Below are 12,348 nucleotides of genomic sequence, written 5' to 3'. Positions count from 1 at the left end.
TAATGACTAATGTTGGTAAATATGAAAGAAGAAAGGGAAATTGAGAATAATGAGTCTGTAATTTACCTAAAACAATGCAAAATGGACTGCCTTCAAAATAGGAAATTCTCATTTGATGAAACTAGTCAAGTATAGCCTAACTGTTATTGATTTAGGAAATAAACACTATGTTAACTGGTGGTCAAAAATAAAATACTTTTATCTTTTGATTGAGGTTAATCCCAGACACTAAATAAATTATAATTTACATATTTCTTTTACATTTCCAAGAATCTTCTATTACTTAGAGATGGGTAATTTCTTATTCTAAGAGGTGCAGTGTTCTAAAGCTTTAAAAGTTTTGAAGCTTTTGGGGCACCTGGATGTCATAGTCAAGTTAAGCCTCAGACTCTTGATTTTAGCTGGAGTCATGATTTCAGGGTCCTTATCTTAGAGTCCTGAGATTGAGTCCTGCAACAGGCTTGTGCGCAGCAAGAGTCTGCTTAAGACTTTCTTTCTCCCTTGGGGTGCCTGGGTGGCTGAGTTGGTTAAGCATCTGCCTTTGGCCTGCTTGATCCTGAGGTCCTGGGATCCGGCCCACATTGAGCTCTCTACTCAGCAGGGAATCTGCCTCCTTCCCCCTGCTCATGCTCTCTCTTACTCTCTATCTTAAATAAATCAATAACATCTTTGGGGGAAAAAAAGACTCTCTCTTCCTTTCCTTCTGCCCCTCCCCTCCCCGTGTGCTCTCTCTTTCTCTCTAAAATAATAAATAAATCCTTAAAAAATTTTAAAGCTTTTCCCTAAAGTGGATAGATACTCTTGTCATTGTTTTTACTTAAATAAGAATTTAATGATAGGTTATCAGATGATTATGGAACAGAAATTATTCTTAAAGAAATGTTTAACTTTAGTTGTCTATCTTATAATGTTCATGCATATAAACAATTCTCCAAAAGATTAGAAACCATATTCTACCTAAAAATAGAGGATGGAGGTCAGGAAGGAGGGAGACAATAGAGATTTAAATTTTAGATACCCTCATCTAGTGCTTAATACTTTCAAATGCAAAATGCATTGTGTTGTCTTATGTCAGAGAAGTACCTTAAATGATTTAATCTAACAGAATTCAAAGTGAATCCTTTCTATATGCTTCCTAAATCACTTACCAATTAGGATACACTTGAATATATTTGTCTATTGAGAATTTCCATCAAAATCCTTGAGGAGAACACAGGCAGCAACCTCTTCGACCTCAGCCGCAGCAACATCTTCCTAGGAACATCGCCAAAGGCAAGGGAAGCAAGGGCAAAAATGAACTTTTGGGATTTCATCAAAATCAAAAGCTTTTGCACAGCAAAGGAAACAGTTAACAAAACCAAAAGACAACTGACAGAATGGGAGAAGATATTTGCAAACGACATATCAGAGAATTTAGTATTTTTGAAAGCAGTCAATTTCATTTTCTAAAACTTCTGCTTCCTGGAAAGATTTTCTTTATACTGAGCAGAAAAGTGCTTCATGTGACTTCCTTCCATTGTTTTAAATTCTATGCTTTCCATCTTTTAGTATAAATCAAGCCTCTTCGAAAAATCCTTTAAATGTGTAATGATAATGACTTTGTCTTCTTGTATAATATTCAACTTCCTTAATCACTTCAGTCAAACCTCGTCATGCTGAACATTCTGTCCACCCCTAGGAACTTGCTCTACACTTCATCTGAGTCTTTCAAATGTGGTAACACTTAGAATTGAACAAAATACTCAATCATTTATTTATTTAAAATATTTGTTTAGTGCTATATAGGTCTTCTTTGAAGGATGGAAATCTAATCTTTGAATTTGTAGGACTGAAAATTGTGAAAATCAGTGATGGCCATGACAATAGACATCTCTCCTCTCAAGAAGGTTATAAGTTATTGTAGAGATAGCAGGGAATTATGTATGCTTTAGAGAAAAAATTACCAAAAAATGAGTCATATGTGATATGTTTTTATTTGGTATATGCATAAAATAGAGTGAAAGAACAAAAGAGGGAATGATCGTATTTCTTTGGGTAAATTTTAAATAATTGTAATCAGTGCTTATGTCTTGAGAACTAAAATGTCACAAAGTATCAGATTTTCTTAAGTGTAAACATGTCCAGGCATGACATACATTCAGAAAAAATCACCACAAATTACAGCCATCAGATGGCACTACTTGGGAGCTTTTCAAATGACAAGTCTATCTCCTAATCCTGCACAGTAAAATAAACTGCCCCTAAATAAATTTCTTTAAGTGGTAGAGTATAAATATAGTTATATGTCATTTCCTTTTTATAACGCATTTATTTGTCAGTTGGTAACTTGAATTGACATATGGTTTGTATTGAAGATATATAACGATGAAAATTTATAAGTGTACTAAATTTTATTCTGAGTTATTATCCCCATTATCAGATTAATCAAGTTGTCAGATCAATAATAATTATTAACAAATATTTGGCATCTACTTTTCCCTACTGGCAACTGTATATAGAAACTGAGAAGAAACTTTTTGTCTTACTTAAACATTATCTTAAAAAATTCAAAAATTAAAACATAATGACCGTGTATGTATTGCTATCTTTGGAAAGAGCCTGAACACTAACCATATACTTTGGTTCCTGTATCTGAGAAATTTCTTTTGAGTCATTCTATCTGGTCAAAAAGATTACTTTTGCATTGCATAATTTGTTCAGCTCTTTCTTTCTGAGGAACATAGGAAAAAACCTCATAAAATTAAAACCCTCAGCAATCCTGGCTAAAGACTTTTGGTACTTAAAATAGGTTTTGGAGGTGCACTTGGGTGGCTCAGTTGGATAAGCATCAGTCTTCAGTTCAGGTCATGATCCCAGGGTTCTGAGATTGGGCGCCATGTCTGGCTCCCTGCTCAGTGGTGAGTCTGCTTCTCCCTCCCCCTCTACTCCTCCCCCTGCTCATGCTCTCTCTTTCTGTCTCTCTCTCAAATAAATAAATACAATCTTTCAAAAAAATCAGTTTTGGCTGTGGAAGTGACATCAAGTTGTCTTAACATGGGGAAGCTAAGTGCTGGGCCAGTCTCAGAGAAGTAGGCATGTACTAGAAAGCATCACATTAGTGCCCATAACTTTTTCTTACTTAAATTCAGGATCTATACAAGTCTCTTTCTTACCATTTATTTTACAATAAGGTAATTTTTAAGGTTGCTTTTTGAAACGTCTCCTCATTTTTCTAAACCAAAAGTCAGTATTGATTTATCTTTTGTGGTATGTGTGGAAAATATTCTATAAACTTTTGACTTGGGGATAAACTGCTTTGAATTCAAGAAATAAAATGTTACACAAGTTTGGTAAAGAAATTTTTTCACCTTTCCCCTGAAGATTCAGTGTCATTCTGAAATTCTGGGGAAATGAAGTTTGAGAAACATTACTTCTGGTGCGAACATGAATGGATATCTTAATAGTTTTGGAATAGATAGCGACAGTAAACCCTCTCCAAGTGGCTTTGCAGGGCAGTGAGTATTTGATAATGAGAGCAAAACAATATAAGAGATCAGACACCCTGTGGTGACTGGCAGCTGTTAGACTGGAGCTGGGCGTGGGGAGTACATATGAGAAGTATATGTTATGTGTCTCAGACACAACTAAAAGAAAGCTTTGAAGGAGGGTGAGGCTCTGCTACTGCAATACCTACAAAGCCTTCAGTCATTTCCTTCTTTTGAACTTTCTCTTATCTGAGCTTACCACATCATCATGTACAACCACAAATACTTCTCAACAGGAGGGAGCACATGTTCATATTGTTCAGACACAGGAGATAAATGAATATGTTCAGCTTCTACTTGCAGTGAAGTTTAGTTTCTAAGTTGAAAATATCCAGCTGAATCTTTTCCAGCTGTAATTCTATTGATAAACATCCAGGTTCTGATCATCATTATTCTAAAACTTAGGACCTGGATGGTAATTTGACTATGATGATAAAACTGAGCAAAACAATATATTGTGTATTCAATACAAAAGAAGACAGAAGAATGGAGGGGAGACAACCACAATGTAAAAATAAGATAACTAGGAAAAAACTTGCATAACAGTGTCATATTTTTATCATCAGCTCAGCAAATAAACACACACACACACACACACACACACACACACACACAGACAGACACACACATATGCATGCACATTATATAATATTTTTCCCAAAATAGTGAATGTAAGGTAACTGAGAGGACCAGTGACTCATGATATGGGTATCAGTTTTATCACATCCTGCAATGTGAAGTGAATTCTTGGTTATCAATTTTAGCTGCTTCACTTTCTGTCCCCTTGAAGTATTTTGATTTTGACCTTTCTTGAACATCAATGATAAGAATACTGAAGAATTGCTATTAGAAAACAGTATGATTAAATAATCAGAATAACTGTTAAGACATGAAAACACCACTGCTTGTGTATGTGAAAGCTGAAACTTATGTATTTACGTCCACAGGACTTAGCTTACTTCACAATGCATTTTAATTAATTGATTTACTGGAGTATGAGAAGTTAGGGCACATAGAACACTAAACTATGCCTGGAAGCAGGCTTACAAATACAATAAAATCTTTTGCAGAAAAATCAAGTTTTGGGTGCAAAAGAATGTCTCAAAGCAATTTACAAGGCAGGGATTTTTATAAAATCTTATTGATTATTAATTTTATTAATAGTAGCTATTATTGCATGGCTACTCAGTGTCAGGACATGAACTAGGTGATTTTTAAAATGTTTTATGCATTTAATCACCACAAACTATAAACCCTACCAAAAAGAAAATAATTTGTTCTTCTGTTATTGCATTATGATAAACATATTAAAAGGTGTAGTGCATTTGAATGGAATTCTGTAGAAAAATCTCCATCTCACTTATGTTTATTACAAAGGGGATGTTTTGCACTGGAAGATACATGACGGAGTTCCTCAAGTCCTTCTAGCCCATGAGCTTGCATATCCAAACAATGGTAATGGTAGGATACAAAAGGAACCTGAAATTATTGCTCAGTGCACTAAAAAGATAGATTTTTTTTTTCATTTTTAAGATAATAGGGGCATTTAAACCTAAATGCAAATGAAGGATTGTCACATTACCTTGCATAAAACATTATAAAATATTTGTAATGGTGGATGCTCTGATGAACAAATACTTAAATGATAGTTTATTGTATGTTTTGTTTTTCACTCATAGCACTAAATGAATATAAGTAGAAAAAGATAGTAAAAATGACTAATTATATTCAGTTTAAGTAATGGATTGTAGGAAATTTTCATTGGATAACTTTGAAAAATAGTCACACTTAAACACAATTGTGTAAATATGTTCTTGGGACTTGTATCTACAGTCTTTCATCTGCTAATTAATTTAAAATGTTAAATTTGTAATTGTGAAGGCTATTCTAAAAATGAGACCAATTGTAGAGTTCTAAAAAAAACTAAATTAGAGGTTGAGGTGAATGTCAACCTATGATAAGAAGGGATTGATGGGACAAGATTTATATTTTTCTCTTTTCTGTGTGGTATATAGTTCTAGCATTGGTCTTGAAGAAGCTACCATTCTCCAGAGTCAGAAAATGAAAGAGAGAAAAACAATTATTGAAATATAAATTCCTATTTTATATTGATATCAATTCATACCTATACTTTACCTCCTTTAACTATCACAAGTATCTCAAATACTTCTGTAGAATAAACTTGTAACTTTCACTGACAGTATCACCTCCTATATCCCTTCAACTTTGCCATTTTAAGATCCAATGCCAGATGCATTCCAGATACCACAAATCTAGACCACTATTCCTGAGGGCATTTCCATAAGTCTGCTACAGTTAGCAGTGAAGTAATAGGGTCAGAGTGATCACTTCCTAAGATCAACCCTCAATCAATGATTTATGAGAATAAGTGTGTACGTATATAGACCTATGTAGTGATACATTTTAGGATTGTGTTTTACACTATTTCCTCCATAAAAATAAATTTTGGGGCCCTTTTATGGTACCTGCCATAATAATAGACAATTTAGTGTCTGTCTGTCCTTGCCTGTGTCATTTTCCCACTCTGAGTCCTTTCCAAATAAATAACTTGCACTGGTATTAAGACTTGACTCTGGGGTAAACAACACTAAGATAAAAGTCAAAAGTTAACCCTAATTTTTACAATATATCACTGAACATTTACATTTTTTGGTCACCTTACTTCTCCAAAGTTGCCATAAGAAATCAGTATTTGTTTAAAACTTATTTAGTTTAAGGGTGCCTGGGTGGCTCAGTCAGTTAAGCATCTGCCTTCAGCTCAGGTCATGATGCCAGGGTCCTGGGGTCAAGCCACACATTGGGCTCCCTGCTCAGTGAAGAGTCTGCTTCTCTCTCTTCCTCTGCTTGCTGCTATGCCTACTTGTGCTATCTCTCTGACAAATAAATAAATAAAAGCTTTAAAAAATAAAGTTATTTAGTTTAATCTCTTATGGAAGTCTTGTTCTTCATTACTTGGGGATCAAAAATATAATAGTTAATTAGCTAGAATTAATGGGCAGTCCCTAAAGGATATTATATTCAAACCCATACATTTAAACAAGGTTTACAATGGGAGTAACAAGAGTGAATGTCAAATAGGGAGAAAATCTCTCAAACTTTATTCATATGAAAACTCAGGCACTGAGTGAATAAGAGCAAGGGAAGAATTTAGTTTTGGATAAAGAATTAGGATCCCACCAGATTTACAAGTTAGACACTTTAAACACTTCAGTAGTTTAAATACTTAGAATTGTGTTATAGTGTATATCACTCACAAGTATTTGTTAACAGTTGATTATTTAAGATGCATGATTATTAAGTATAGAGAGCTAAGTAAGGGAGCATATGCCACTTAAGAACTTAAATTCTAACAGCATGTATTTGACACAGGAATTGTAAGGATTACTTACTTTTCATTTTTAATCTTTTCCCACAAGAATATTTCATGTTCCTCAGTGATACGAGGGATATGAACCTTAATCTTAGTACCAATGGAGAAAGAAAAAATGAATACTGTCAGGCTCCTGGGTGACTCAGATGGTTGGGTATTTTCCTTCTCTCAGGTCATGATCTCAGGGTCATGGAATCGAGTCCTGCATTGGGCTCCCTGCTCAGTGGGGAACCTGCTTCTCCCTCTGCCTCTATCTCTCTGTCTCTCATGAATAAACAAATAAAATCTTTTAAAAAATGAATACTCTCTAGGACAAGAAGTGTTTGGTAATTTATTGATCAAGTGAAAGATAAATTATTTAAATATCCTATTACATAGTTGCTTTTTGCTTAAATGCATTGAAAAATGTACAACATTTACAAATGTTTCCCAATTGGATGCAATAAATACTTTAAGAAAAATGTATATTTGTAGAGGGATCATAAAACATTGGGTAACTTTTTTGTATAAATAGTGTAAGTTTCATCTACTATGGCTAGGTTAGGCCATTTGTCTCAGAGGGTTCTTCTGTGTTATTCTTTGAAAGGCTTCCTTTACTTCCTTGTTCCGCAAGGTGTAGATAACAGGATTCAGAGCAGGTGTGACCACTGTGTACATTAGTGCAGTTGCTTTGTCTGTTTCTGGAGTGTGTGCAGTCTTTGGCTGAAGATAAGTGAACAAGGCAGTGCCATAGAACAGAGAAACAACGAGGATATGAGATGAACAAGTGGAGAAAGCTTTGCGTCTGCCAGTTGCTGAAGGGATTCTCATGATGGTTACAAGAATTCTCAGGTAGGAGCACAGGATGAGCAAACAGGGAGTCATAATAAAGAGCACAGAGACAGCGAACATCACAATCTCAATGTGGGATGTATCAACACAAGCCAGTTTCACTACAGGCATGATGTCACAAAAAAAGTGCTGAATCTTTCCTGTTCCACAGAAGGGCAGACTGAAGATGCGGGTGATCTGGGCTGACTCCACCACCACCCCAGTGGTCCAAGATGTCACAGCCAATTTCAAACACATGCGAGGGCCCATCAGCAGAGTATAATGCAGCGGATAACAAATAGCTACAAAGCGGTCATAAGCCATGGCTGCCAGCAGGCAGCATTCTGTCAGTCCCAAGATGGCAAATATGTACATCTGAGCTGCACAGCCCCCCACACTTATGGTCTTGGTCTCCACCAGCAGGTGCACTAGCATCTGAGGCACCACACTGGTAATATAGCACATCTCCAGAAAAGACAGGTTAACCAAGAAGAAATACATGGGAGTGTGCAGGAAAGGGGTTACCGAGATCAGGGAGATGATGATAAGGTTTCCTCCTACAGTAAATGAGTAAATGACTAAGAACACAACAAAGAGCACAGGCTGTAACTCTGCTAGAGAGGAAAAAGCCACGAATGTGAATATGGTACAGAGGGACTGATTTCTACTCATTGTTGGCTCAGAGCCAGACATCTGTGGAGACAACAGAGAGAGCAGAAAATATTGAAGGGGATCCAGTCAGCTAGAATGGTTTTCTATCAAACTTTAGTGAAGGAGCTATCCCAGGATCAGTGGTCTTACAGAGAACATAGTCATTTGGGTTCCTTTTGCTAAATATTTCTAAATAAATGACCAATTAAAAGCGAGGCAGTATTTCTTCCTGATTTTGAGTTCTAAATCTTAGGGTATATTCACAGAAATTAAAAGAAAACAATGATTTTAAGTTACATTATATATTTTTTTGTTTTTATCATACTGACGTTCTAGTCTTATACGCAGAGTGTTACATAAGTAATATAAGGAGGTATTCTAATTGTAAATAAGTTATATAAAACTGAAGTGTATAGAGTAAAATATAATCATACTATATTCAGGTTCTGAATTCCACACTTTTCTTAAAGCCACAGTTAAGGGTTTGGAATGGAGTATACACTCTAGCCATTTATCAATTCATTTTCATACATATTTTGACTCATTTAGATTTAAAAAGAATAAGTCAACAATTAGGCAGCTAAAATCCATGGAAATCAAAACTAACAGAATTTCCTTTCTACCACCTCAGTGTAATTTTACAGGACATTATGAGTAAGAGAACATACCTATTCATAAGGTGAATTTTCTTTTCCTTGTTGGGCTTCTAGACCTCCTATAATTGCAAACTGGTCATGGAATAGGCAATATTTTTATTCTGACTGAAGACCATAGGGATTGCATTCATTGAACAGCTTAATTAGATTTCTCTCAAGAGGGATTTCTTCAGAAATATAGCAATGAGCATTCTATGTAAGTTTGATTTTCATTTTTCGAACATATTTTTCAGAGATTACTCACTTAAGTTTCAATGTGTAAAACAATAAGTTTCTGGTGGATTCCCATCATATAATTGAAATAATTATTGGATTTATGAATATTTATGCAGTAATCTTTAAGCTCCTCAAATGGACTGTGACTGTTAAGGTCTTTGTGATATCATAGGCACAGTGCGGGGCTCCAAAGAAGGTCCCATAAACACCTCAGATGGTTTTCACTTTATTATTGGTGTTTAAATTAACAACACAAATAAACTGTCCTGATCAGGGCAATTCCAAATTTTCAATGAAACTAATTAAAATAACATGGGGAGCTGGAGAGGAGAAGGGAGTTGGGGGAAATTGGAGGGAGAGACGAACCATGAGAGACTGTGGACTCTGAGCAACAATCTGAGGGTTTTGAATGGGAGGAGGCTGGGAGTTTGGGTGAGCCTGGTGGTGGGTATTATGGAGGGCACATATTGCATGGAGCACTGGGTGTGATGGATAAACAATAAATTCTGGAACACTGAAAAGAAATTAAAAAAATATATACTTTTTTTAAATGTGAAAAATGTGTTTTCCTCCCTGTCCTCAAGAAGTGTAAAAACTTTTTCATTCTCAAGAATTCTCATTCTTCAAACCTAACACATTTTCTTCTTATTTTGTTTTTCCAGTTTTATGGAGATATAATTGACAAAATTATATATGTTTAAGTGCACAATTTGACAATGACAATTACATATGTGGATGAATTGTGAAATAATTACTACAATTGATAATGAAAACATACATTGCCACACATTGTTATCATTTTGTGTGTGATAAAAATCCTTTGGGTATGCTGTCTTAGCAAAGTTCAAGTATAATCAGTATTATTAACTATAGTTATCATCCTGTACATTAGACCCCCAGAACTTATTCATCTTATAACTGAAACTGTTGGGGTCGATTCCACGTTAAAACATGTTAACCCCCTAGGGCCTGCCTGGGCCTACTTAGCCATAGTGACTCCATGTTGTTTAGGTAGACATTTTGTTGTCTAGAAAAGTTACTGCTCTCGGTTCCAGGTAACTGTTACTAAAACACAGCACCTAAAACAAGGTAACTGTTACTAAAACACACACCTAAAACAAGGCCAGTTCCAGGTAACTATTACTAAAACACATAACTAAAACGAGGCCATTGTAACCATTACTAAAACACACAGGAAGAAGACATCCAATCAGCCAAAGCCACATATGCAGATGTCTGTGATTGTGCCCTATAAAAACTAGCCTGTAAGACCAAGGGGCATCGCTCTCTTTGGAGGCGGCCCTGGCTGGTCAGTCTGACTTCTAATGCTTGGCATAGAATAAAGCTTTACATAACTTTCACTTTGTCTCAGCCTCATTTCCCTGGCCAGTCAGCCTAACTTCTAATGCTTGGCATAGAATAAGGCTTTGCGTAACTTTGTCTCAGTCTTGTTCCTTTGATAACGGACCCAACAAAACCTTGTACCCTTTGACCAACATCTCTTCATTTCTCTCACTATACCCACCCTCAGCTCATTCTACTCTCTGTTTCTATAAATTCAATTTTTTTAGACTCCATATAACTGAGATAATACAGTATTTTTCCTTCTGTTTCTGGCTTATTTCACTTAGCATAATACCTCCGTCCATTCATGTTGTCAGAAATGTCAGGATTTCCTTTCTTTAATGGTTGAATAATGTCCGTCTTTGATATCGGTCTTAGCAATGATTTTTTGGATATGACACTGAAAGCACAGGCAAGAAAAGCAAAATAAATTGGACTACATCAGATAAAAAAATTTTTTTTGCACAGCAAAACAAAGGCAGCTAAGAGCATGAACCAAACTGAAGCTATTTATAAGTAAATAGAAATTAAGAAATGAAAGAAACCAATGGGAGCAACATATTACAGAAGTTTGGCCATGAAAGGGAAGAGAAAGACAGGATGATACTTGGAGAAAAACAGAGGGTAAGATATGATTCGTTATTATTGTTATTCACTGCGTTTTTAAGATGGAAAATCATGAGGGTTTTTAAAATGTTGTGTAAAGGAACTACCTGAAATAAAGCTCTTCCTCTCTCATTTGGGAAATAAAGTTGTATAACCTTAATTTAAATTTTTGAATTAAAACATTAACTTAGAAAACTGTGAACATCTCAGAGTAGAACAATTACAAAAAAAATTTATCATACTAAGATCAGTGCTTCTAGTACTTAAAATGTTTGATTTGAGATAAAGATTAACTCAGTTATCTGCAACTCAGTGATTCTGCAACTCAGTGATACTACAACAATATTAAGGTAAAGCAACATGTCAAGGAATGAAACTGAACCACTTTCTTATACCAAGCATGAAAATATATTTAAAGTGCATGAAAAACCTAAATGTGAGAGATATAAAACCATTAAAATCTTAGAGGAGAACATAAGCAGCAACCTCTTTGACATCAGCTGTAGCAACTTTTTTTTTTTTTTTTTAAGATTTTATGTATTCACCTGAGAGAGAAAGGGAACATACGCAATGGGGAGGAACAGAGGGAAAGGAGCCCAATGTGGGGCTTGACCCCAGACCCCAAGATCACCAGCAGAAGGCAGATGCTTAACCAGCTAAGCCACCCAGGCATCCCCAGCTGAAGCAACATCTTAACTGACACATCTCCTGAGGCAAGGGAAACAAAAGCAAAAAGCAAAAACTTCTGCACAGCACAGGAAACAATTAAAAAACTAAAAGGCAGCCTTCAGGGTGGGAGAATATATTTGCAAATGACAAGATGATGTAACTGATAAAGGATTTGTATCCAAAATCTATAAGGAACTTACCACACAACACCCAAAAAACAAATAGTCCAGTTAAGATAGTCTTTGTTTTTATAATTTTCTTAAAGATTTTATTTATTTATTTACTTGACAGAGAGAGAGAGATAGCAAGCACAAGCAGGGAGAGTGGAAGAAGGACAAGCAGGATCCCTGCTGAGCAGGGAGCCAATGCAGGACTCAATCCCAGGGTCCCAAGATCATAACCTGAGCCGAAAGCAATCGTTTAACCAACTGAGCCACCCATGCACCCCAAGATAACCTTTCAGTAATAATGTCAATGATGA

At 35.6% G+C, this 12,348-nt stretch overlaps 1 protein-coding gene across 1 annotated transcript; it reads right to left on the bottom strand.

Moving 5' to 3' along the window:
* Positions 1-7,455: 7,455 nt before the first annotated feature.
* On the bottom strand, positions 7,456-8,397 carry LOC122891012 (olfactory receptor 10C1-like). Its single transcript, XM_044226405.1, has one exon. The coding sequence runs from the start codon at positions 8,395-8,397 to the stop codon at positions 7,456-7,458; it is 942 nt and encodes a 313-aa protein (XP_044082340.1).
* Positions 8,398-12,348: the final 3,951 nt, after the last annotated feature.

The sequence above is a fragment of the Neovison vison genome, chromosome 12 (genome assembly GCF_020171115.1).
Source record: "Neovison vison isolate M4711 chromosome 12, ASM_NN_V1, whole genome shotgun sequence".
Lineage (NCBI taxonomy): Eukaryota > Metazoa > Chordata > Mammalia > Carnivora > Mustelidae > Neogale > Neogale vison.
This window is presented reverse-complemented; position numbering and strand designations above follow the sequence as displayed.

Excerpts from the sequence above, each read along its gene's own strand:
- LOC122891012 (XM_044226405.1), bottom strand. The coding sequence starts at position 8,397 with ATGAGTAGAAATCAGTCCCTCTGTACCATATTCACATTCGTGGCTTTT.